This window comes from Typopeltis vanoorti, chromosome 2, assembly GCF_054136105.1.
Source record: "Typopeltis vanoorti isolate ZY-2024b chromosome 2, IOZ_Tvanoo_1.0, whole genome shotgun sequence".
NCBI lineage: Eukaryota > Metazoa > Arthropoda > Arachnida > Uropygi > Thelyphonidae > Typopeltis > Typopeltis vanoorti.
The window spans coordinates 58,993,162-59,018,593 of record NC_143550.1 but is presented as its reverse complement, the minus strand read 5'-3'; the positions used below and the strand labels follow the sequence as shown (position 1 = coordinate 59,018,593).

Genomic DNA, 25,432 nt, shown 5'->3' with positions numbered 1-25,432 from the left:
ATCTGAAGGACTGGTCTGAGAGCTGATTTCCAGATGACTGAAGTATAGTTCTCATTGTACCCATCTATAAAAAGGAAAATAAAACAGAATGTAAGAATTAAGTTTTCTATCAAGTGTTCCTGATAAGATTTATGCAAGCATACCTGAGAAAAGGCTAGGAAATATGGGGGAAGGGAGAAACTTAAAGAAAAGAAAGTTGAGTTCAGGCCAAACAGATGTTACAGGATCACTTTCACTTTAAGATCAAAGATATATGCGAATTCATATAGTAAGAAGTGCCTTTGAATCCCAAAATTTAAGATCTGGTGACATTGGAGTTAAACCCTAACTCTTGGGAAAAAAAGCAGTGGTAATCCCAATTAATAAAAAAGAAAATAAAGACGACTGCAATAACTATGAGAGAATTAGTTTACTAAATGCAAGGGACAATATATATGCAGGAATATTAAAAGAGAAGCTAAGCAGTATTGTAGAGGACAAACCAATAAAAGAACAAAATGGATTCAGATAAGGTTGATCTTGCATAGACTAAATTTTACTCTAAAATTGGTAATTGTAAAGAGAAGAGAATTTAAAAAAAAAAAAAAAAAAAAATGTATGTGCCCTTTATAGATGATCCTGAAATGTAATTTAAATTTAAAATTCTGAAATTTAAATCCTGAAATGTGGACTTCAGAATGTCCTACATCTCTGAAGTTGCAGCAGAAAAAAAGACTTCACAAAAGTAAAAAAGCAGATACCTGAGGAAATATGAAATCCTACAACAGCATCAACATATGATCCAACAACTTTGATGAGACCACGTGGTCGTAAATTTATCATCACAAGTGCTCACTGAAGAAGCCAAGAATGCTCTCAGTCTGGGGCATAACTTTGCTGTTATACCTAAACAAATTCCAAAATTAGAAATCATGATGAAGGTAGAACGGGGCATCTACAATCTTCCACCTGCAATGGCTAATAATGTGCGTTTAGATATAGCAAGCATAATGAAACAGCCCTAAAAAAGTTGTATAAGAATAAAAAAAATTATTATTAGAAAAGCTCATAAGGGAAATGCAACAGTATCATAGATCAAGATGATTATAACAAAAAAAATGCAAGATTTCCTCTGTGACAGTTCAACATATCAAATTACAGATCGAGACACCACTATCTTAAAAGACTGCAAATTATTGAAAAAAAGTGACTTCCTGGCCAAAAGAAATTATCAAAATAATAAAACTGGTTCATGTTACACCACCCTGCATTTACGGATTACCAAAAATCCACAAATCTAATATCCCCCTACACCCTATAGTTGATAGCATAGATAGCCTCATGTATAAACTTGCCCAACAGTTAACCAAGTCTCTTGCTGCCTTTACTGGCAACTCCTCTACTTTTGTAGAGGAGTTGCCAGTAAGTAAAAATTCAGTCCATTTCAAATCACCAGTTAAAAATCATATCCTTAAAAATTCAGACATAATGGTTAGTTTCAATGTCACCTCACCTCTTTATTTACCAATGTACCACTTATAGACACTATTGATTTGATCAAGTCTAAATTTACTCCTGATATCTTTGAATTATTATATATGCAGGTTACATGGGGAGGAAAAATCTACAAACAGATTAATGGTAATGCTATGGGTTCTCCCCCCCCCCTTAGCAAACTTTTACATGGAACACTTTGAAAACAAAGTAGTTACCACAGCTACATACAAGCCCCTAGTGTGGTTAAGCTATGTTGATGATGTGTTTGCCATCTGGCCCCAGGAAAAGACACTTTGGATGCGTTTGTCACTTACCTAAACTGCCAACTCCCCAAAATCCACTTCAAAGAAGAAAAAGAATCTAATAACTGTTTACTTTTTCTTGACACATTAGTCACCTGCCTTTCAAGATGGATCACTATCTTTTTCCATTTATAGAAAGCCAACCACACACACACACACAGGAAAATATTCTACATAAACGATTGCATCATCATTCAGTTCAACAGTATGAAAACAGTTTAAAAACACTTACACACACACAGAGCCATTTGTTCTAACGATACAGCTCTCTCCACAGAACTCAAATATCTATGCCATACTTTCTTGGCAAATGGCTACCATTCCTACAAAATAGATAAAATACTACACAGCCCCATTACTTCTCCCTCCTCTAATACAGAGGAACACAACATTACCATTTCTATTCCCTATGTCAGAGGTACATCAGAAAAGATAGCCAAAGTATTAATGAAACATGGCCTTCGCACCACATTCAAACCTCATGTTAAATTAGCAACTCTGATCTGCTCGCCTAAGGATAAACTTCACCCTCTAGCACACACCCTGGAGTGTATGGAAGTTCCTTGTGACTGTGACTTGGCCTACTATGGGAGGACAGGAAGATCTGTTAACGTCCGTCTGGAAGAAGAACATAAAAAATACATTCACTACCGTTATTATGGCAAGTCAGGACTGGCAGACCATGCTTTGGACACCTTTTCACACAGAATTAGATGGAAGAAAGCCAATGTGCTATTTAGAAGTCATCACAGATCCAAAAGATTATTTTTTGAGTCAGCCATGGCTATGAAGAATTCTCCTAACCTGAATAAATATGGTTGCATGAATTTGCCAAAAATTTGGGAGATTAATATCCTAAGAGTAATTCGCACACAACTGTATTTTTTTTTTCTCCTACAACATTAGAGGGTGCCAAATAGGATTTGAGATCTTTTGTCCATTACAATTGTATTGTTTAACTTACTCACTGTCACATATACATGTTGTGTTGTCTCTGATTATGCTGATTTGACATTCAGTGAAATATAAGCAAGTTAATAAAACATCTTTTTATAAAATAATGCATTTGGTGTTGTTAATACCATTAATAAGTCTTGAATCTTTAGAGATTGTGAAAAAGCCTCTTATAGGAAGTAATAATTAAAAATGTTTACTTACTATCTAAATCTATGTTGTCAATTTCCTTAAACAACATGATGCTGGAGAATCAACGTACAACCCTAAACACCAGGAGAAAAAGCCTTGGATAAAATTAACAAACAAAAATTGTTTAAAATATTAGCTGGTTTAAATAAACCAAACCAGCTATTACAGCCTATTGAAGAAATACTTTGAAATACAGGAAATAAAACTGCAGTCAAATTAGAACAAATATCAGAATGGAAAGACATATTTAAGAGGAGCATGGCAGGGATGTACCTACCCTATCACCTCTACCTTTTAATATATACATAAGTAAAATTATAACAATCTGAAAACAGCAAAACCCATGTGGTATACAAACAAATCCACTAATAAAGATAAATACAGTATTATTTGCAGATGACCAAATTGTATTAGCTACACGAGAATATGATTTACAAAGATTACTAAAAAAATTAAATTTCAGAACAATATAACATGAGAATATCTAAAGTGAAAACAAAAATAATATCTTTCAAAGGAGAAAACCCAATAAGAAGTGAAATAGTGATAGATAATAAAATATTATCTTCAGAATCTTCAGGTTGTGGTGTGGGCAGTAGATGGCACTGTTGTAGTTGATTGGTAGTAGAGGTTCGGTGTAGTGGTGGAGACGGAGAGTTCTACAGTTGGTGTCCTCCTGTGATGAGTCTTTGGACTCCTTGGAGGTGTAACAAATAAAATAAAATAATAAAAATAAAATGTTTAGAAGTGCCATAGAATAAGGAAATGTTAGGTATGACAATATTGGAAAGTGGACAATAGAATGATTTGGAGAAAAATTGTTGATAGGAAACTATTAATAATGTAAACTTAATCATAAAGTGCAGTCAGAGTATAACCTAAACAACTGATGATGATGATGATGATGATGTAAAAATTTTCAAATATCTAGGATGTTATTTATTATATGAAGAGGAAAAAGATATAGACATTAAAATATCAAGTTTTGTTAAAGTAAATGGCATGTAATAACTTTTAATATTTGAAATATTAAAACAAGTCAATGGTCTGATTATAGAAATAGAAGATATTATAAATTCATCATTATTTCATATTTGAAACAAAAAAGTTTCACAAATGATCAATTAATGCAGAGTTTATGAGAATACAACACACAATTTCCAAATTCTGCTCATTAGCCCATACCTTTTATTAGTACTTTATGATTGCATTTGCTACAGCCTCTTTGTTATCATCAGAGACTGCAGAAACCTTACAAGAGGTAATGCACACTGTTTTTCAGGCATTACCTCAATACTCTTGAAAGTGATAAAGAAGATCAACAACCAGCTTCTTTACTATCTACACATACTTTTCTTTTCTTTTTTTAATGTTGAGCCCATACACAAGAGGTTGGTTGATTGATCAACCTGAAGTGCATTAGTACTGTATATGGGTAGTGGGAAGGGAAAGGAGGAACTTGTTTACATTTGATTTAAAAGACCGTATATTATATTCCTTGGGAAACACAACAGGGAGAAGACTGTTCCACAATGTAGCAATTGCAGGGATGAAGAAAGAGGAAAAGAAACTTGCTCTGTGGGTTTCAAGGTGCACTGTGAAGGGATGTTGAGCAGCAGCTGCACATGTTCCAACAAACTTAGTACTAAGTGGGGGAATTATTGATGCTATTTCAGATGAACATTTCCCATAGAAATATTTGTAGAATATACATATAGCAGAAACTAAACGTCTGTGCAAAAGTGGGGGAGTGAGTTGTTAAAGAGATGGGTCATTAATAACTAACTGCTCTCCTCTGTATTGAGTCAAGCATTTTGAGGGAGCTTTTTGGGCCCCCCCCCACTCCATATGTGAGAGCAGTATCAATACTGGTTACTGAATTAGAATCCTTTATGCAGATGTACATAAACATCACTTACGTAGCATATATGCAAAATACTTAGTAATGTGTGTGTCACCACATATTCTAGGCAACTATTTAAGAATGCTGCTGGTCAGCAATCATCAACAGTGTTGATCACAATCAGAAAAACAAAGGATCTTTGAGAGTTCGACAAAGAGCTTATTGTGAGGTGCATGTCTGGCTGGAGCCATGATTTTGAAAACAGCAGAATTTACTGGTTTCTCAAAAGGTGAGATATTCCAGGTGCTTAATCAGTGGAAAAACAACCCACATTGCTAGTCTAAGAGGCATAACTGTGGTCCTAAGACAGTCTGTCAGAAACGAGATCACCGTTGTCTGAGAAGGCTTGTATAGACAAACAGAACTTCCTGTGTGCAGCAATTAATCCAAGATTTAATAAAGGCTGTTCACAACCCATATCTCACCAAACTATACACACGGAATTGATCATATTGGCAGTCACATGCCTATATGGAAACCACTGATTTCTGCGAAAAACTAGAAAGTTCATCTACAGCGGTGTCAGGAACACTGTAACTGGACACTGGAAGGTAGGAAAAAAGTCGTGTGGTCTCACAAGTCATGGTACACCTTGTTCTGTACCAATGATAGGTAGCGAGTTTGGCAGGAACCCATGAAGCAATGCATCCAGCTTGCCTTGTAAACACAACTCAAGGTTCTGGAAATTGTGTCATGGTGTGGGACATGTTCTGTTGGTACAGAATGGATTCCCTGATATTGCTGGAAGGTCTGGTGTGTTGCAAGGAATATCTGAACACTGTTGCCAATCAAGTCCATCCTGCAATGTTGACTTTTTATCCAGTAGGTGACAGTTGCTTCATGGACAACAATGTGCTACTGTCCATTGTGCAAGAATTGTTCAGCAGTGGTTCAGTGGGTATGACAGTGACTCCACTAGCCACCACAAAGCCTGGATCTGAGTCCCATTGAGAATGAATGGGACGTGTTACAAAAACAGACCCAGGAGCAAAATCCTCTTCTGTTAAATCTGAGCCAGTTAAACAACTGTCTGATGAACATCTGGTATGTTGTAGATGCTATCCAACACCTTGTGGAATCTATGTCAAACTGCACATGCTGTAATTCAGCCTAAAGGAGGTTCAACAAGGCATTAAATAAAAGTGTCTAATTCAGTCCAAACATTCAGTCCATCATTTAAATACTGATTACCAACATTGGTACTGCCATTTGCTTTCTACAGGAGACTTTCTCCTGTAGAAAGGAATTTTCTCCTGTACATTAACATAGCTATCTTTAAAAACAGGCATAGAAAGAGTTGGAGAGGCATACGTAGTCACTCTAGATATTTTCAAAACATCTGATCAAGTTTGACACTTTTACAGATTTTTTTTTTTCTCTTGAATGACCTCCCCACACAAGACACTGTCATGTTATAGGTCTTGGGACCTCTGGTATGTAGGATTGATACACACACACACACACACACTGCTTAAATAGAATTGAATGGACATCCCCTTTGGGCAAGGTGCATCATGCCATGTAATGAGTCACATGTTTGTAGCTGGTATAAATTAGAGGAGTACTATTATTATTATTATTATTATTATAATATAAGAAGTTTGGGTTCCATCGATGGGAAGATGCATACTCGATTGGAGGAAGTAGGGGACACAAGAGATCTGGGAGTGATGATTGATTTTATATCAGTGACATTGTCAATGGAGTGCAAGGAGATATTTAGTTGTTTGCAGATGATGTGAAGCTGGGAAGGGTTATCAGTAATAGTGCAGATGTGGCAGCTTTTGAGGATTTGAATAAACTAGATAGATGGGCAATTAATGAATGGGGATGTTGGTTTAATGCAACAAAATGTAAAGTCTTTAAGTTTGGGATCCATCGATGGGAGGATGCATACTTGTTTCGAAGAGCTATACTGGAGGAAGTAGGGAAGACAAGAGATCTGGGGGGGGGGGATGACTGATAGAAAACTGAAATTCAAGGAGCATATTGCAAAGGTGGTGAAGGTAACCCAGAGGACTGCTGCAATACTGAGGACGCTGACCTGCAGAGATAAGAGAGTTATCATTCCGTTGTATAAGATCCTGATCAAACCACACTTACACTATTGTTCTCAAATTTGGTTCCCAGAATTTGAAGGAGATAAATTAACTGTGGAAGCAGATAACAAAGATAGTTTCAGGACTGTACAATGTCAGTTATGAGGATCGACTGAGGAAATATGAACTGCAAAGTTTGGTGGATAGGAGGAGAGGTGATATGATCGAGACTTTTAAACTGCTGAGAGGCAGTTACAGGGTAGACATCAGGGAGTTCTTTCGCTTGGTGGAACGGCAGGAAGGAGCGATGAGAAGGGGGGGGGAATCCCTGGAAGTTACGAAAGGAAGCTGTGAGCAAGAGGGTGAGGAGTGATTTCTTTGCGTGGAGGATGGTTGAACCATGGAATGCATTGCCTGAGAGAGTGGTTAGAGCAAGAACGGTCAATGAGTTCAAGGAGTGACAGACTTTGTGTTTCCTAACACACATCGTGAGAAGGACTTCTCACGATGAGTCTTTTGACTCCATGGAGGCCTGAATAATTATGTGACACCTCTAAGGAGTCCAAAGACTCACTAAGGCCCACTCTACAGCTCTCCATCTCAATCCACCAATCACAGTGAACCACAACTACCACCATCATCCACACCAATGCCATCCACTGCCTGCCACTGTTTTCACAGACAATCACAAACATCCATGCCCACAGCAGGATTCGAATCCGCAGCCCTTTGCTGGAGAGTGGATACGCTAACCACGTGGCCAACCAGGCCGGCATGATGCTCCCAAGTCAGTGCAACTGTATCTGGGTAAAATGGCTGTGAGAAGGGAACTGATGGAGCTTGAGAGAGGCATTGTGACTGGATGGAGTTTGAAAGAAGCATTGTGATTGGATACCATGTTGCAGGCCTATCTGTTCAGCAAATTGTTGACAAGTTGCGACATTCCAGGTCAACAATCGGTGACACCACACTGAGATGGAAGTGCAGGGAGTCGACTGCAAGTGCTACCCACAGTGTAATATGTAATATATGTAAATAATATTAAAAACTCCATTTGACACATTGAATGCAGAGTTCCAGGCATTGACTGGAACACACAAAAACATTCATAAGTAAGGCTCACAACATGGGTTTCCATAGTAGGACCCACAATATGCAAGTCCCACATTACCTGAACCAACATGCAGAGTTGTCTTCAGTGGCGTGAAGAGTATGTACAGTGGGACATAGAAGCTTAGAAAGCTGTTATGGAACAACAAATTACAATACACCCTCTATTGAGCAGATGGTAGGTGTAGTGGATGCCCAGTGATGGTCTCTTACCAGAGTGCATAAACCCAACTATGAAATTCAGAGGTGGTGTAGTGAGATGATATGGTCCTGTTTTTCCTGGTTTGGCTTTGGACCTAACCTCTGCTTGTGGTGCCAAGAGCATTGAACTCTGAGAGATATCTGAACATTGAAATGCTTACTACTTTGTGGCATTTCTATGGAACTGACTATTGTCTTTCAGCATGACAACTGAACATCTATAAGATGAACTGGAGCATCAAGTGAGGTAAGGATGTCTATCCCACAACAGTCCAGGACCTCAATACATGCTTACAGGAAAAATGATCTAAAATTCCCATTGATTGCTATTGTACACTTGTGGAAATTATGCCTTATAGGATTGCTGTAATCATCACAGTGAAAGGAGATCCTACATCTTATTAAGATAGGAGGCATGGCTGTTTGTTCCTCATACTATGATGTCCATTGACTTCTTTCCAAGCAGCATTATACAAACACACACATACACACAAATTGAACTGGCCAGCAGAGCCCTGATATGAACCTAAATGACATCTTGGATGAAATGGAATGCAGAACAGGATACAGTCAAGGATCCCACTCTTTTATTAGTGGAAGAAATTAATACTTTAAAGGAAGAGTGAAGTCTGATACCATCCACTTTCTACCAGACATACCATAAAATCTCGCATGATGCACTGAATCAGACATTACAGCCAAAGACAAAACAACACAACACAATAATGTCTGTCATTAAAAACATGTTTTGTGTTTATCTGCATGTGTTCAATGACTTTCAGTGAATAAGTTATGAGTCAGTTGTGTTGTTAAGTCACATTAGTCATAAATGACTAAATTCAGACTTCAGAAAGTGTTCAATCTGAAATATAAATGCAAGTTGTATTTTTTATCATTAGAATACATGCAACATCATCTGTTGCACCAAGGACAAACAACTGGTTAATTGTTCAAGGCTAAACTCTAATTTCTGAATCATCACAGAAACTGATATAAGATAAGAAAAAACAAAGCTTATTAGCAATGAATAAATTATAATTTCAGAAGATTTAAACCAAAAAGTTATTCAATTTGAAATATTTATGTTTAGGTTTAATTAGCATTAAACTAAAACCCACTGTTCACTGAGATGTTGAACAACACCTGAATTCTTTCTAATTTAATGGAGATGGTCATTAATGTTGTCAACAACCATGAGTACTGATTCCTCCCACTCCAGATCTCATTTAATGAGTGATCCACATATTCATTTAAACAATAATTTCATTGTGTTGTTTACTCCATTAAAGCAAAAAAATGAACTTTAGACTTTCAGTAAGTGGAGTGGTGGTTTTGAACCAGGTGATGAAAATTCCCTGCTGCCTAAATACATTTATATTCCACTAATCCATATCCATATCATAGTGGGGATCAAACTTATGGTCTGAAGACCAGCAAAGTGGACAGGGGAGAATGAAATCTTATTCACTGTTGAACCACTATAACAAGGATGCTAATGAGTGGGGATAAACAATTTAATATTTCTCTGTGTGCACAACTATTACACCGAGAGTTAAAAATCAGGCAAAAGTGAATTAATGAATGAAATTAGGCATTCATATCTGAACTATTATGCACAGTAGTGTGTAGCAGTCCAGATATGATTAAGTAAGCCTCTGAAGTTATCATACATAGAGAGGAATGTGGATGGGATATGGCAGACATAATTCTCACAATAAACTTCACAAATTAAAACACTACTTCTGGAAAATGTGTTTTAATGTGTTAAGTTGGTTACAATAATGTTTGCAATATGTAAATATATACAGATATACAGTTGGCTGGTGGGGGGGGGGTCTGCACAGAAACGGGAGGGAATTTTATAACATGGAGAAGTGAGAGGTTGAAAAGAGCACGAAAACAAATTAAATTTTCCGAGGGTAAATAATCACTAAAAGGACTGCATTATCCAAGGACTGCGGGTCTACCGACAAGGAATTTGGAAAGAGATAATAAATATTTCGTAAGCCAAAATGACTTCTGATCCCATGAAGATGTCTAGAGAAAACATAAAAGCAATTATACCACTAAAATCGCGTATTTTAATAACAATTATTGTATCCGTAATCAATTCAGGTTAGGTGTGTAAACACACATAACTGCAAAGACATCACCTCATCGTGTTGACTTAAAGAACACAAAGCAACGTAGGGAGCACAGTAACAATTGTGAAGTTGTAGTGGAACACATTCGTTACAATACGGTAATGATAATGATAACATCTATGATATTGTATTATATAAATTAGCCAATGTTGGAAATTATAAATTGTATTTGTGTATAGTGAGATGTTTGTGTGTTAAAAGAAGACTTACTGGCTTGATCAGTGGGATTCATATATTTCCCACTTTTAGTGGTATTAATAGAGCGTCTTCCCATTGTGCTAATAAATAAGAAAATAATCTTCTGCTAAAAAAACTCAAAAATCATAAACAACGCATAAAACAACTTAAAATAACAAATCCACTTGATTTCATTACACGCTTTACTGTATAGCGCACTCTCGTGGAGTGTGTGTGCAATGTTTTTTTTTGTGTGTTAAAAAAAAATTTTTATTATTAAAAAAATGCTTTTATCATATAAATAAAAAAAAAGAAAAGATTTTCAAGACCTTCAGCTCCATATTTCGAAATTTTTTGGCCCATTTTGTGTCGAGTCTGTCGACTATCAGTTTACAAATGCAAAACACGAGGAACACGTTCTCTCTCTTATTAAGCAGACTGAATCAATTTATTTTTAAGTCTAGGGGGGGGGGGAATACGTTATCGGATTTTTTAAAAGAAATATTTCTAAACCAGTCAAACAAAACTAACGATCATGATGATAGAAAAAGTAAAAAGCAGCCGATTCATTTTCAATAAAACACAAAAACATTGATCATAAATAACAAAAAAAAAAAAAAAAAGGAAGAGAAAGAGAAAGAGATATTAAAAATTTTAAATCAAAATTTTAAAGTCTATCTTTAAGGGAAAACGCAATTCTGAAAAATATTTTATTTCCAAATAAAAATCCTATGGCGCCTTTTATTATAGCATTTGAAGACTGAGTAGGAAGTTCAATTTCCGCCGGTAGTCAATCAGAAATATCTGGCCCAGGACTGTCTATATCCTTTTTTAGTTGGTTTGTTTTTTTATAGTGGGGCATAGTGTCGCCATCTTGCATTTGCATTGATAAAACTAGGCCAACTGAAGAAAGACCTAACTTATATTCTAGTCGCCACCTAGAGGAACTTTTTAGAAGCACTACTTCGACCAATTCCCAATTTAGTCCATCTCTGACACAGGCAAGTGGGCTTTTGTTTTCTGAAACTCTGGATTTTCGTCCTCTAACCTCAAGTAAGTCGACTAGAACCCACACTTTGCAGACCAGGGTCTATCTTCCACGGACGAGACCTCAATAAAGGTCGAAACCGGTCTGGGTAGTGGACCTTCCCTTAATGCATAGCATCATACATATCTGCAAGGAGATGTGCTTTGCATCATGGGAGACACTAAGGAAAGTGATTAGAGCTTACTCCACCTTTACCACGAGTTGCCTCAGACCTGAAAATACTTCAGGCTCAAACTTGACTTACCTGCTTGTTTGCTTACTTGGGAAAAAGGATTAAAACCAAGTTTATAAAATTGCTTGGTATCTTTAACGTATAATATACCCAAAGTAAAAACCCTAAATCTCTCATCCTGAGTTCTTTATTTAATAAGGTCAAAGAACCTTGTGGCAACTCGTATAGGTAAAATTTATAAGTTCTGCATTACTTCAATCTTGGTATCTCAGGGTCTGGCTCCCACTGACGAGACCTCAATAAAGGTCGAAACCGGTGTAGTGGCTCTTGCCTTAATGCATAGCATCATACATGCCTGCAAGGAGATGTGCTTTGCATTATGGAATATATATATATATATATATTTGTGTACAGATTCATGAATTCAAAAACATGTTTAATAATTTTAATGACTTAATCTCCGAGATAATTAAGAATAAAAGTTTAATACGAACACAACTAGTTTCGTTGGTAAGCAAACATCGTCAGGTATCAAAGTACAAAGATATATACAAAAAAGGCCAACAGAAACATTACACATAACAGCAACAGAGCTATCAAAAAAAAAAACTGAGTTTTTTTGATAGCTCTCAAAGATGATAGCTCTATTGCTGTGGTGTGTAATGTTTCTGTCGGTCTTTTTTTGTATATATCTTTGTACTTCGACACCTGACGAAGTTGGCTTACCAACGAAACTAGTTGTGTCCATATTAAAATTTTATTCTTAATTATCTTGGGGATTAAGTCATTAAAATTATTGAGCATATATATGCGGGGGTGTTATTATTATTATTATTATTATTATTATTATTATTATTATTATTATTATTATTATTATTATTATTATTATTATTATTATTATTATTATTATTATTATTATACGGCACTTCCATGGAATTCGAAGAATCATCGCTGGAAACAAAATCTATCAACACAATCTTTCATACCTCTCCTTGAACCCATTAACAGAAAAAACACTCACAAATGACTATGGAAGCTCGTTACTCTCTCTCCAAGCAAAAAAATCTAGTCCTCACACACCTACTAACCACATCTTTATTCAATTTCCAAGGATGACCCATTGTTCTGATCCCTCTAGCCAAATGCTGAAACATTTCCCATGCTCCTATCCTATAAAATCCTTTAAGCAACTTAAATATTTCTATCATATCCCCTCTTTTACTGCTACCAACCCACTTCTGCAAATCCACACACCTTCAATCTATCCTCATGGAGAACATTCCACAGACTACTCACCATCTTGGTCACTTGCCTCTGAATACTCCCCACTGCTTACTAATCCCCAAGAAATACAGAGGACCAGACTTGCTCACAGTAATCCAGATGTGGGAGTATCAAGGCCTTATAAAGAGGAACGACAACCTCCTCATTTCTACTTGTTAATATGTTCATTAATTGCCAAGAAATCTCATGGACTACCTCAGCAACCTTAGCAATATGTCCTCTAAATTTAACTCTCTGTCTACCATCACCCATAAATCTCTAGCTTCATCTATTTCCTGGATTAGAGTGCCATCAATGTGATACACAGCTTGTAATCTATTTATCCCAAAATGCATTACTTTACATTTCTCGACATTAAACAGACGCATTAACTTTTGCCCATACTGACCTATTTAAATCGTCTGGCAAGCACTCCACATCACCTTGATTGACTATTACTCTACCTAATTTCGCATCACCAGCAAACAACTGAATATTTCCTTTCAAGTTATGTCCTATATCATTTATGTACAAAATTAAACAGCAATTGTCTTAGCACTGAACCTTGTGGCACACCAATAGTCACCTTCTTTTGCCTCGATTCTACGCCTGCATATACCACTTTTTGATATCTGTCCAGCAACCACTCTCTTATACACTCTCATATCCATCCTTGTTTGTTCTAATTTGCGTAACAGTGTTCCATGTGGTATTCTGTCAAATGCCTTTCCAAAATCCAGCAGAATCATCTTATAGCCATTTTCTTTAGACAACTCAGTAGGTTGGTCAATTGGTAGAGCCTCTGCTACTAATGGCTCACCAAAAAGTTAAGCAAGAGCCATTAGTGGTTGGAAGGGGCTCAATCGTTCGATGTTGTTGGTACATTCTCCCTCGGTGAGTCTTTGGACTCCCTGGAGATCATATAATAATAATAATAATAATAATAATAATAATAATAATAATAATAATAATAATAATAATAATAATAATAATAAAGAGTTAGTAAATCACTAAGGCATGACCGAACCTTCACAAAGCCATGCTGACCCTAATAGATTATCGTCTTTCTATCTAACCATTCTTGAGTTATCATTTTTACCAATTTTTCTAGTACTTTTACCACCATGCTTGGGATACTTTTTGATCTATAATTTGCTACTGTATTCTTAGAACCAGCCTTATGCAAAAGAATAATTTTGCCCTCTTTCTACTTCCTTGGAACTCTACCAGAACTGAGACTTAAATTAAAAGCTTAGTTAAAGGCATTGCCAGTACTCTTGACATTCTCGCAAAACCATAACTGATATCCCATCTAATCCCACAACTGTATTTACATTGAGATTCTGGCAATATCCTAAAAACCTCCAATTCATCCACCTGTGGTCCCACATTAGTTTCTGTCACATGGGTTAAAGCAATAACCTCATAGGAAGATATATGCTTCCAAATTGGTCGCTCAGTAATTAAATAATTTTATCCGCTTCTGTCTCCTCGTTACCATCATCACTCATTAAAGTTAGTTTTCCATAGTCATTCTTCCTCTTACTTGCCACATAATGTGCCACATAACGAAAGAACCCTTTGGGATTTCTTTTGGTCTGCTCAGCTAAATTCTTCTCATAATCTGATTTTGACTTCCTTTCTATTCTGATCACATTTCTTGCCTGAAATGTGATCTCACATTTCAGGCAAGTTTTCTTTCTCTTTATATACCTTCCACAGCATTTTCTTCTTCTGCAGCTTGTGCTTAATGATATTACTCACCATCTAACTCCTACCTCATTAACCCTCCTTACCCTACGTATGAATTTAAGATTGTTTCCTCTAGGTGACCCTTAATATCCCATACACTACTAACATCCTTACCCTGCAATGTTTTATGCCATGATACAGAATTAAGCTTCTTCCTTAGCATGTCATAATCAGCTGCCTTTTAGTTCCATAAATATCCCTTCTTGATAGAATATTCCTCATGTTTTACAATTTCCCAAATCAAGACCAAAGGTCACTTTCACCAATTGGAGGCAATGTGGTCAGCTTGGTTATTATTATTATTATTATTATTGATACCTCCAAGGAGTCCAAAACCTCATTGCGAGAGGTCACCTACTTTACAACTCTTTGTCTCCACCACTTCACCAAACCTCTAATACCAATCATCTACATCAACGGTTTCTACAGACCACCACAACTAGTATTTTTTTCAGTAAATTGCGTGTATTCTGAAGGGTCGATTTGTCTGAAAATTTATGGATGACTCTTCTCATCCTATGACCAATTCCAATTCTCTCACACCGATATACCCCTCCATCACATGTTTTCTTAAGTAATTATCTCTGAGAAAGTAAATATTTCCTTTCTGTCATGTGATATTTCTTCCTTCCAGCCTATATCTGCATAGTTTAAGTCCCACATAATAATCACTCGACCTGTACGCGTATTTATTTGTCAATGCATGTCTTTCAGATCATCTGTGGAACTCCCTGGCCTATAACAACAACTAACTATATGTTTTGCCTTACTGGTCTTAATCTCACAACAACAGATTGCTTCAAATGAACAGCCACGCTCCCTCCCGTCTTCTATTATTTTTGGTTGTAATTCATCTGCTATCATCAGCAGTACCCCTCCCCCCATCCTATCGTCTTTATTTTTCCTGAAAATTCTGAACCCTGCACTTTCAATCCCTGTAATTCGTTTTCACCCGCTATATTCCATTTAAATTACACCGGGCGCACTAGGCAGGTAATTTGGAAATAATTGAATTAAATTATTCCGGTTAGGACCAAATATTTGACTACAGCAGATAAACTTAGGTACCTATGCACGGTTAATCTACCAATTTTAAAGGAACTGTCAGAACTAAGACATGTGCCCTGAAAGTGGCGTTTGCATCCATAGCCCTAGATTATCCGAAGAAACCTGTTCTCAGTTCAAATCTACTCATGACTAAAAGAGCCTTTTCTAACCTTTTCTTCGACTGGTTCACAAATTAATCTATTTTAGGCACAGGCAAACGGATTTGATCTCCCTGAAACTTGGATTTTTCGTCCATAAATTCAAGAAAATCGACCATAAAACTCACACAATTTCGGACAATAAATTATTGTACTACAGTTTTGGTCGGACACAGTTTCATAATTAGTGAGAGTCATGGACTAACTATCCTTGGCTAACTATAGTGTGCGTGCATGTAAACTCTAAATTTCTGGAACCTTTGTAGCAGTCGGATTCCAACGCTACACTTAGTGATGAGCCCAATACTATAAATGATTTTGTGGACATCAAGGAAGAGAACATGAGATGACCGCAAACACCAGCCCACCATCTTATGGCAGCAGTTGTTCAAAGTCATTTTTTGAGTTGTAGGAGCAAAATTACGAGTTCTTAGAAGAAAAGCTCTACTTGCCTGTGCGAAAGCTCTAGTAATTAGAAAAACTGCTGAAAATATACCTAGTAAAAGTTTTTCTTGTCAGAGATTATAAACAAAAGTTTAATGCTCTTGCTTCTTTATCACTGAGACAGATGCCATTTCTACAGGTCTACATAGTAACACAAAAATAAAAAATAAAATTATTAAGTTAGATTAAAAAATTAAAAACCCTCTAATGCCATTTATTATTATTATTATTATTATTATTATTATTATTATTATTATTATTATTATTATTATTATTATTATTATTATTATTTCGGGATACTCCAGGGAGTCCTTAGACTCATCCAGGGAGGCCCTAAACATCATGTCCACACAACTATTCGACATTCTCACAGTATCTATCATACCTTGTCTTGAACTCGCTCACTGTCATAGCACCCACAACAGACTCTTGCAGCTTATTCCACTCATTTACCACTCTAAAAGTAAAGAACCCAGCTCTAACACCCCAGCTAACCACACTCTTTCCCAGCTTCCATAGGTGCCCCCTAGTTCTCCCCACACCAGTCCTGATCTCAAAAATATCCTCTGAATTAATCCTATAGAATCCTTTTAGCAATTTGAATGTCTCAATCAAATCTCAATCTCTGCTTTTCCGCCTATCAACTAGTTTCTGCAACCCACAAATCTTCAACCTGTTCTCATGTGGTTCATTCCATAGACCTGCTATCATCTTAGTCACTCGCCTCTGGATCCTCTCCACCTCCTCCCCATCAAGAAGGAATCGAGGTGACCAAATCTGGGCACAGTAGTGGAGTTTAAATCTCAAAGGGAGAAGAAGATAAAGCGTTTCATAGCAGCATTAGTAGTGTTATGGGGATTTGTAGTAGTAGCAGCAGCAGCAGTGATAATAGTAGTTATAATTTGACACTTCCCATGACTCATTCTGGAACAACTATTTTTCATCACATTCTCCCCCACACACACACACACATGCCAGCGATTGTTTACCTTGTAGTACAACAGAACCATGGAGAGACAGAAAGATATCTGTTAACATTTGAGTTGAAGAGTTTTGTATTGATTTTGTATTCCTTGAGAAACATAAGATGGGAGACTGTTCTAGAGGTCAGTAGTAGAGAGGATGAACGAAGAAGAGGAGAAATTTGTCATATGGGTTTGAGGTTGAACTGTGAAGGAGTATTCAGTAGTTTCAACTCTTTCAATGAATCTATCAGAGGGTAGAGAATATAAACAATGGCAATGGAAGTATTTGTAGAATATCAAGCAATAGAAAAAACTGAATGTATGTATGTATGAGTGTAAGGATGAATTGGTGAGAGATGAGTTGTTAGTCAACTTAATTGCTTTCTTCTGTAGTGAGAGGAGTATTTTTAGGAACTTCTTTTAGTCTCACTTCAAATGTGAAAACAATATTTAATGGTTAGTTGTATTTGTCATTTGTACAGGGTCGATTGTTGTTTGGCAGTAAAGGAATGTCTTAATCAAAAATAAATTCTAATTTTTTAATTGCTGTTGAGGTAAGAGTTATCTCAACAACAGATACGACTATTTAATCTTATCTAGGGATTTGGTCTAAGACTGGAAGAAAATTGGTCTTTTTTTTGTGGGAGATAAGGCAAAATGATGTTGTGCTAGTATTGAAGCTGATAAAGTTATCAGAATCCTCTTAAAAAATGGTTGTAGATCAGACTTTAGGATAGTATAGGTTCGTGTTCAGGAAGTTATTATAAGGTACTCGCATCCGCAAAAGTGTGCATTGGATTGGCAGTTAGTCAATCACTGATATATAGAGGGAAGAGGGTGAATGAGAGAAAATAGCCACGTGAAAACCTCGTTTATCTGCATAATTCCCCTCCCCCGAAGAAGAAGAAGAAGAAGAAGAAAACGCTATTATCATATCGTGCGTGCCTTTCGTCAGAAAGCTGGTTACTCAGTTGTAAAAGCTACAGCATAGACCAAATTATGGGATTTTACTTAATAGACCCTTGTGCCATACCCAATCAAAATCATGGAGATATCATGAACAGTCAACTGAGTTTCACCAAAATTTTCCATTGTATTTGTGTTGAGAGGTAAGCAGATCATTTGTTGATAGGCAGTGGAAAAATACATACAGGGTGTAGTTTATTAGTTAAGTGCCTTTAAGGTATCCGGCGGTTAAACGCAGCCTGCTTTCCGGAAGAGGAAATAGATTCCCCCCCCCCCACGTTCAAGCAACTTTAGACGTCCCTATAACAGCAGAGGAAATTAAGGAGGCCTTTAGAAAGTGTATGAATAAAAAGTCTCCAGGGCCGGACGGCCTCGCTAAGGAATTTTATGCGCAGGCTTGGGAGTTCATAGCCCCTATCCTCAAGAAAGTATACAACGATTTTCTCCAGATAGGTGTCGTACCATCAGATTTTGGTTCTAGCATAAGTGCGTTCATCTCCAAAGCCTGCAAGAGCTAAGGCACAGTAGACGAATGGAGACCAATATCCCTGACTAATCTCGATTATAAAATATTATTTAGGATAATTAACAACAGGCTAAAATCGGGAATTGCAGAATCATCAGGAACACTCACGCGTATGGAATTCCAGACCGAGCAGCAAGTTTTAACCTGTTTCTTTTGAGGGATCTAATAGAGCTCGTAAACATCAAAAATCATCCGGTGGCTCTGCTTTCGCTCGACCTGACAAAAGCATTTGATAGTATCAGTCACGCCTACCGCTTCACAACCATATGTTTGGGAAAGGAGTGTCCTAGGTTTGATTTCTGTCGGAGACGTGAGGAGCTGAAGGATCTTCCTCAGCCAAGCCAAATTAGCCGGTCTTGGGCGTGAACAGTAGAGTTTTTTCCCCCAGTTTATCCTGGGGTTTTTCATCCTGCAAAGCAGGCAAACCGGCCCCGTGAACACACGCGTCGACAGACATGGGATACTACCGGGAATAAGGAGCAACCAACCAACCTATTCCGTGGGATTATCGGTTACGGAAACTTACGCGATAAAATGTGTAAGCCTGCGTGAAAAGCGTAACATACGATGACGATGCCTTTAAAGTTAGTGTAGGACTTCAGTACTGATGATTCCCTCAATTATTTTAGAGAGAACTGAGATGAGAGAAACACATTACTTTGATAGTAAAAATCTGGCTTTAGGAATGAGTTGCATGGATACAGGACAGATATCAGTGGAATATTAAAGTGCAAACAAAAAGTGAAATCGGTGTCGACTATGGAGTACACACCTTGAGAATAATAGTAAAGTGCCATCAGGAGCTCGATACTTTGGGTTTCCAATTTAGATCGATTTTACTGATTTTTTTTCTAGCTAGAGGTCAAAGAAGGCATTGTGTGTTGAATGTTTCAAAATGTTGGAGGACATTTGTGAAGGTCAACCATGCAGGAATTAGAAGGGAATTAAGAAGCCTGAAACTTGGCTTGAATGTGGGTGATGATGTAATACGACCATCAGAGGATAAACTTTGGGATCGATGTTGAACAGAAGTGAATTGAGAGCGTTGACAAGAGTTCTAAAAACATATATTTTCAATTTGGACAAGACAAGTTGTACTTATGATTCCACAAAAAGTTCTACTAAGAAAGAAGTAAAGGAATATATTATTATTACGTAAAAACCTCCAGGGAGTTCAAAGACTCATCGAGGAAGGGCACCTACTGTACAACTTTCCATCTCCACTACTCCACCAACTGCAACCACCTTCATCTACACCAACGCCATCTACTACCGACCATCACCACTAGCATTTTCACAGACAATCACAAACATCCATGCCCACGGCTGGATTCGAACCCGCAGCATTTTGGCTGGAAAGCGGATACGCTAACCACTCGGCCAACAAGGCTGGCTTTCGAATATTTCGAACCATTAGAGAAGGCAGCTGACATAAAGAAAAACGCAACGCAACACATTGTTGAAACTTTAAACAGTAGAAAATCAATACCAGATATACAGGTATATTGTGGAAAAATTTTGCAAAAAATGGAATTAGCAGTGTTAAAATCTCCTGGTTTTCTTTTCAAGACAGAGAATGATTATCACTAACATCATGTGACAGCATAAAGATATGTGCAGTCACAAGAAAGAAATAAAGTCTTATCGAGTATGTTTTCGGATAGTGATATTTTTCCACAGGTTCTGGATACCACAGTACACTGGTTATATGAACACTAGCACAAGAAAATTTATTACCAACCTAAATACCCTGATATTTCGATCTGAAAGTTACAGATCAGCGTTAGTGTCATTGACAATCAATATATGTAAAAGATGGGCCTCGACCGGAAGATTTTGTGGTCGGCGTCGTCTCCGCGCTAAGCTAGATGAGACTTTTTTTTCTAAGATGTTGCACTCGCTCCTTCTGTCTCTTCTCAAAATACCGTCCTGTTTTCTAAAAGTTGAGAAAATACAATCACAAGGGACCTGGTTAACCTGATTAAACACCTCGAAAAAGAAGAGAGGTATATTTGGTGGATACAACATGTAGAGCGAGTTCATTCACAGAAAAGAAAGTAGGAACCAAATTATACTTTCTCATGATTCTTTCGGTGCAATTAGTTCAGAGAATCCAGCAATGTACAGGATAGGAACTCTATGTGCAGGATCGGAATTCTTGGGAAGGAACTTGTAACTCTTTATTATGCACTGGATATTCTTTGGGCTGGAGCCATTGTATTGCATGTTTCATTACATAGTGTCCAGTTCTACTTTAAGGTGAGAGTGGTTGAAGCAGTTGTCAGGGTTCTATTTGAGAAGCGTTTTAATGATGCCAGTTTTCTGAGAAAGATACTGAGTGATCTTGTATGTATCGGCGGTGAAGGTGGATCTACAATATTCTGAAGATGTTAGCACCCCAGATGGAAAGCTATCGATGAAAGCTAATTTTCTTTCCTTTTGCATAGTGAATGTGATTCGAGAGTGTAAGTTGTTGTTCTTGTTTAGCAATGAAGCAGTTCAGTTTCATGATGTGGCCATATGACAAAAATGTCGTCCACATAGTATAAGCAGAAAGAAACCTGCTGTTGTAAGGAGACAAACAAAAGACATTCGAGATATTCCAGTAGAAATTTGCTATGGAAAGGAAGAAAGAATCCTCGTGTAATGTAAATTTTGTAACTTTGTTTTTACAGCTAAAGTATCCTGAATGTATGATTAAACCGAACAATTTTATTATATCGGGAGGAAAGTCACGTGACAACAACTGAAGACTTTCAGACAGTGAAACATCAATAAATAACGATTAAATGTCAAAGCGGACTAACTATGACATCCGTGGTTAGAATGACATTTTAAGAGGCAAGCAATCTGCAGGTCTAATAGGAAGACCTCTTTATGTATTCTTAGCTGACCGCAGATTATATAATTGATATCTATCTCCTATAGTATCACTTAAATAAAGATAAGGGATTTGAAATAAGAAGTGATAAATATCTTTGAGCAAGATAAAAATTAAATAGTAAAAATGATTTTGAAAAATGGATGCAATAAAATTTTAAAAAGAATAAAAAAAGAAATGTTTAAATGCTTTCAGAAGTGAGCTGCACACTCAAATATTCAAATATCATTAAAAGATAAGTGCAAACCCTTGGAATTTCAGTTGCAAACTCTTAAGACAGCATTGAGGGAATCGCCCAGGAAGAATGAGATGAGGTTGTTTACAAAGGATAGAAAAATCTGAACTTCAAGGAAAAACTAAGTTAAGGAAGCAGTCTTGGAACACAGTAAAATATATTGAAAGTTTCTAACAGGTCAGCATCTTCTCTGCAGTAATACGGAGAAAAATGTAAGAATGCGAAAAAACGTAAAATTAGCAAAATCAATTATTCTAGAAGCTGTTTAAAAAACGGAGGAGAGCATACTGTAAAAGGAATCAGAGATGATAAATATTATATATAAACTGAAGATGAATATACTCGGGATGACAAAAACGATTGTTAAATGAAAACAGTGATAGAACTGGTATAAAATATTCAAGAGAAATGTAATCGAGTGCATTAATAATTGAGGTAGATAAACAAGAGGACAAGCGAAATGTGGGAAAAACTGTAGAAAATGATATGCAACCAGATGTTCAAATACGAAAGTATAAATATATTTCATGGGCTTCACATCATAATTCAGAAGGCACGTTGGGAAGGTCGGGTTCTGAACTCTATGCCAATCATCTGAACGAGGTTCAGATGATTGGCATAGAGTTCTCTTAGTTCTCATCTATAAAAAGGAAATAAAATTCACTGTGACGATTACAGGAATTTCTCCACTGAGTGTTCCAGGTAAAATTTATGCGACTTCAGAGGCTAATAAAAAATTATCGAAAATTTCCACAGGAGAAAAACAAGCAGCCGGGTTCAGGCCAAATAGTGGTTGTAAGATTTTCACTTTAACCCAAGCAGTTGAGAAATCATGAGTATGAAATATCGATTATCTGTGCTTATGGTTTTATCCATCTATTCATTGGACATCAACAGATTCCATGTGGTCAATCAGATGCTTGCTGATGTGCCACACGAGTCCTTGCCAAGAGGTCTTGTATGATTTTCTGGAGGCTTCAGCTCTTTGAAGATCAGCTGCTGTGCTGACACACTATCCACCTCATTGACGGTCTATCCCTTCCTCTTTTACCAGGAAGAACTTTACCTTCTATTACTGTTTTAGGAAGTCATCCTTTCATCCTTTCAATGTATTCAAAAAGTATTTCAACTTTCCTCTGTCGATATCCTTGAGGAGCTTTAGAGTTCTACCAATCCTTTCTAGCACCCATCCATTTGCCGCCTTTCAGTATATGATATCCTCAACATCCTTCTAGCAATTTTTTTCTTGTCACACTTCTTTAAGTTCCAAGTCCCACATCCATAAGGCGCTGGTGGAAAAACAGCTGCTCCTGAAATCCTGAAATTTGTTCCCGTGGAGATAGAACCATTCTTCCAGATTTTAGACGAGTCTTTGACTGTTTCTTTAGCCATTCCTGATTTTCTTCTTCTTCTTCTTATCCTCTTCTGAACAGCAATTCTTCACATTAATAATGGATCCCAGGTGCTTGCCGACTTCCTCAATTCTTTATCCATTAAGGTAGACTTGTTTCTCTGGAGCTTTCCTATCTGTATTTCTTTTGAGAACCATAACCTTTGTCTTGCTAGGATTCAGCTGAAGTCATCTGTTCTTACTGATCTCGTTAACTTTGTCAAGAATTTGTCCTAGTTCTTTCTTGTCATTACAGAGGAGTACTGTGTCATCAGGATACCTCAGATGCCTGATCAATCTACCAGCTATCCTAATTCCTGTCTTGAGGTCATCCAGTACTACACGCATCATGTCCTCAACTGAGGAGAAAGTAGACATCCCTACCTTACTCTCTTTCTAACCTGAAAACAATCACTTAATCAACACCAGTTCCTACCGTAGCGTCTTGCTCCCCGTACAATTTAACTATCAGCCTTATAGTGTGTTGAGGGAAACCTCACTTCTGGGACGTTTTGAAGCACTCAATTCGCCAAACCTTAGAAATCACCTTCTTGGTAAACCACAAATTTAGAGTGAACATTCTGTAGATAATTAAGCTATAAAAACAAATATCAGAGCTCAGAATTATGCACTGTCTACGTGTATGTTCACTAGTTTGGTTGGAATTATGATCTAACCAACTAAAGCTATTATATCATTTTCATATATATCATATATCGTGTGTATTAAAGAAATATAGCAACAAAAAGAAATAAATTTTATTTTATTTACATAAACATCACACTTATTTGAGCCTCCATAACTCATTCGGTATAGACGAAGCCCTTTCGTCGGAAAGCCCTGGGTTCGATTCCCGTCTATGACGTGAGGAACTTTTATTTGCTCGCTTTCGACTAAAGGTGAGTTATCCGGTCTCATATGGAAGTAGAGAGTTTTTCCGCTGGAAACGCGGGTTTTTCGTCCCTCAGAACAGGCAAACTGATAACCAAGTAATTTTATGAGCTTTAAAAATAACCAAGCTTATAAAATTACTTGGTTATCCTAATATATATATATATATATATATATATATATATATATATATATATATATATATATATATATATATATATATTGCTCAAAAGTATAAAATTTGGAAGAGGAGGACGAGGCTTATCTCCTTCGATTACTGTTCTCATTGTAAATATGTGGCAAGAAAGTTATCAATCTATAGAAAATTATATATTAGAAACCTGTCTATATTATATATAAAAACTTGCCCACCGCGTCAGTTCCCACTTCACTCACGCAAAACAGATGAAACTCAGTAAACAAAAACAGCAACTCATGACAAATGACAACGCTCAATTGGATTGGTTGACACAATAACCAATCACAGCATTTGGTTATTTGTCTCGTAGTTCACTCTGCCTCGCCTTCTGAGCGGTTTAAAACTACTAGAATGCTAAGAATTTGAGTCACTGCGCCATCTGTACATCTTTTCAAAGGGCTCGAAGGTGTAGGTATTTTGAATGCACATCTTGGCTATTAATGCTAATATGATGCAATGTTTAGGCGTCAAAAATATTCTCTTCATGAAGCATTAGCATATTGTGTTTACTTTTAGGAATCATGCGAAGTGTGGAAAGCTGAAAAGTCCTCTTAATACTTCGGGTTCTAGAGAGAAAGAGAGAGAGAGAGAGAGAGAGAGAGAGAGAGAGAGAGAGAGAGAGAGAGAGAGAGAGAGAGAGAGAGAGTGTGTGTGTGTGTGTGTGTGTGTGTGTGTGTGTGTGTGTGTGTGTGTGTGTGTGTGTGTGTGTGTGTGTGTGTGTGTGTGTGTGTGTGTGTGTGTGTGTGTGTGTGTGTGTGTGTGTGTGTGTGTGTGTGTGTAAAAGTTTTCAGCTGAAGAAATTACTTGTGCGTGCGACTGCTGGAAGCAAGGCATTATTTGACAGAAAAAGAATCAAGACAACAAGACTTGAGTGTTAACAAGCTGACTTTTTATTATTATTATTATTATTAATAATAATAAAATAAGTATATTAATGAAATATAGTAAAAGAAATAAATTTTATTTTATTTACATAAACATCATTACTTCTTTGAAA

The 25,432-nt window shown here is 36.9% G+C and overlaps 1 protein-coding gene across 1 annotated transcript in view; it reads right to left on the bottom strand.

Moving 5' to 3' along the window:
* LOC150109066 (uncharacterized) overlaps positions 1-10,659 on the bottom strand; it is a 236,356-nt gene extending 225,697 nt beyond the window's left edge. Inside the window, exon 1 of the mRNA XM_090405267.1 lies at positions 10,532-10,659. Coding sequence (XP_090261393.1) covers positions 10,532-10,595 — 64 coding nt within the window. The 5' untranslated portion in view covers positions 10,596-10,659. The remainder of the gene's footprint in view (positions 1-10,531) is intronic.
* Positions 10,660-25,432: the final 14,773 nt, after the last annotated feature.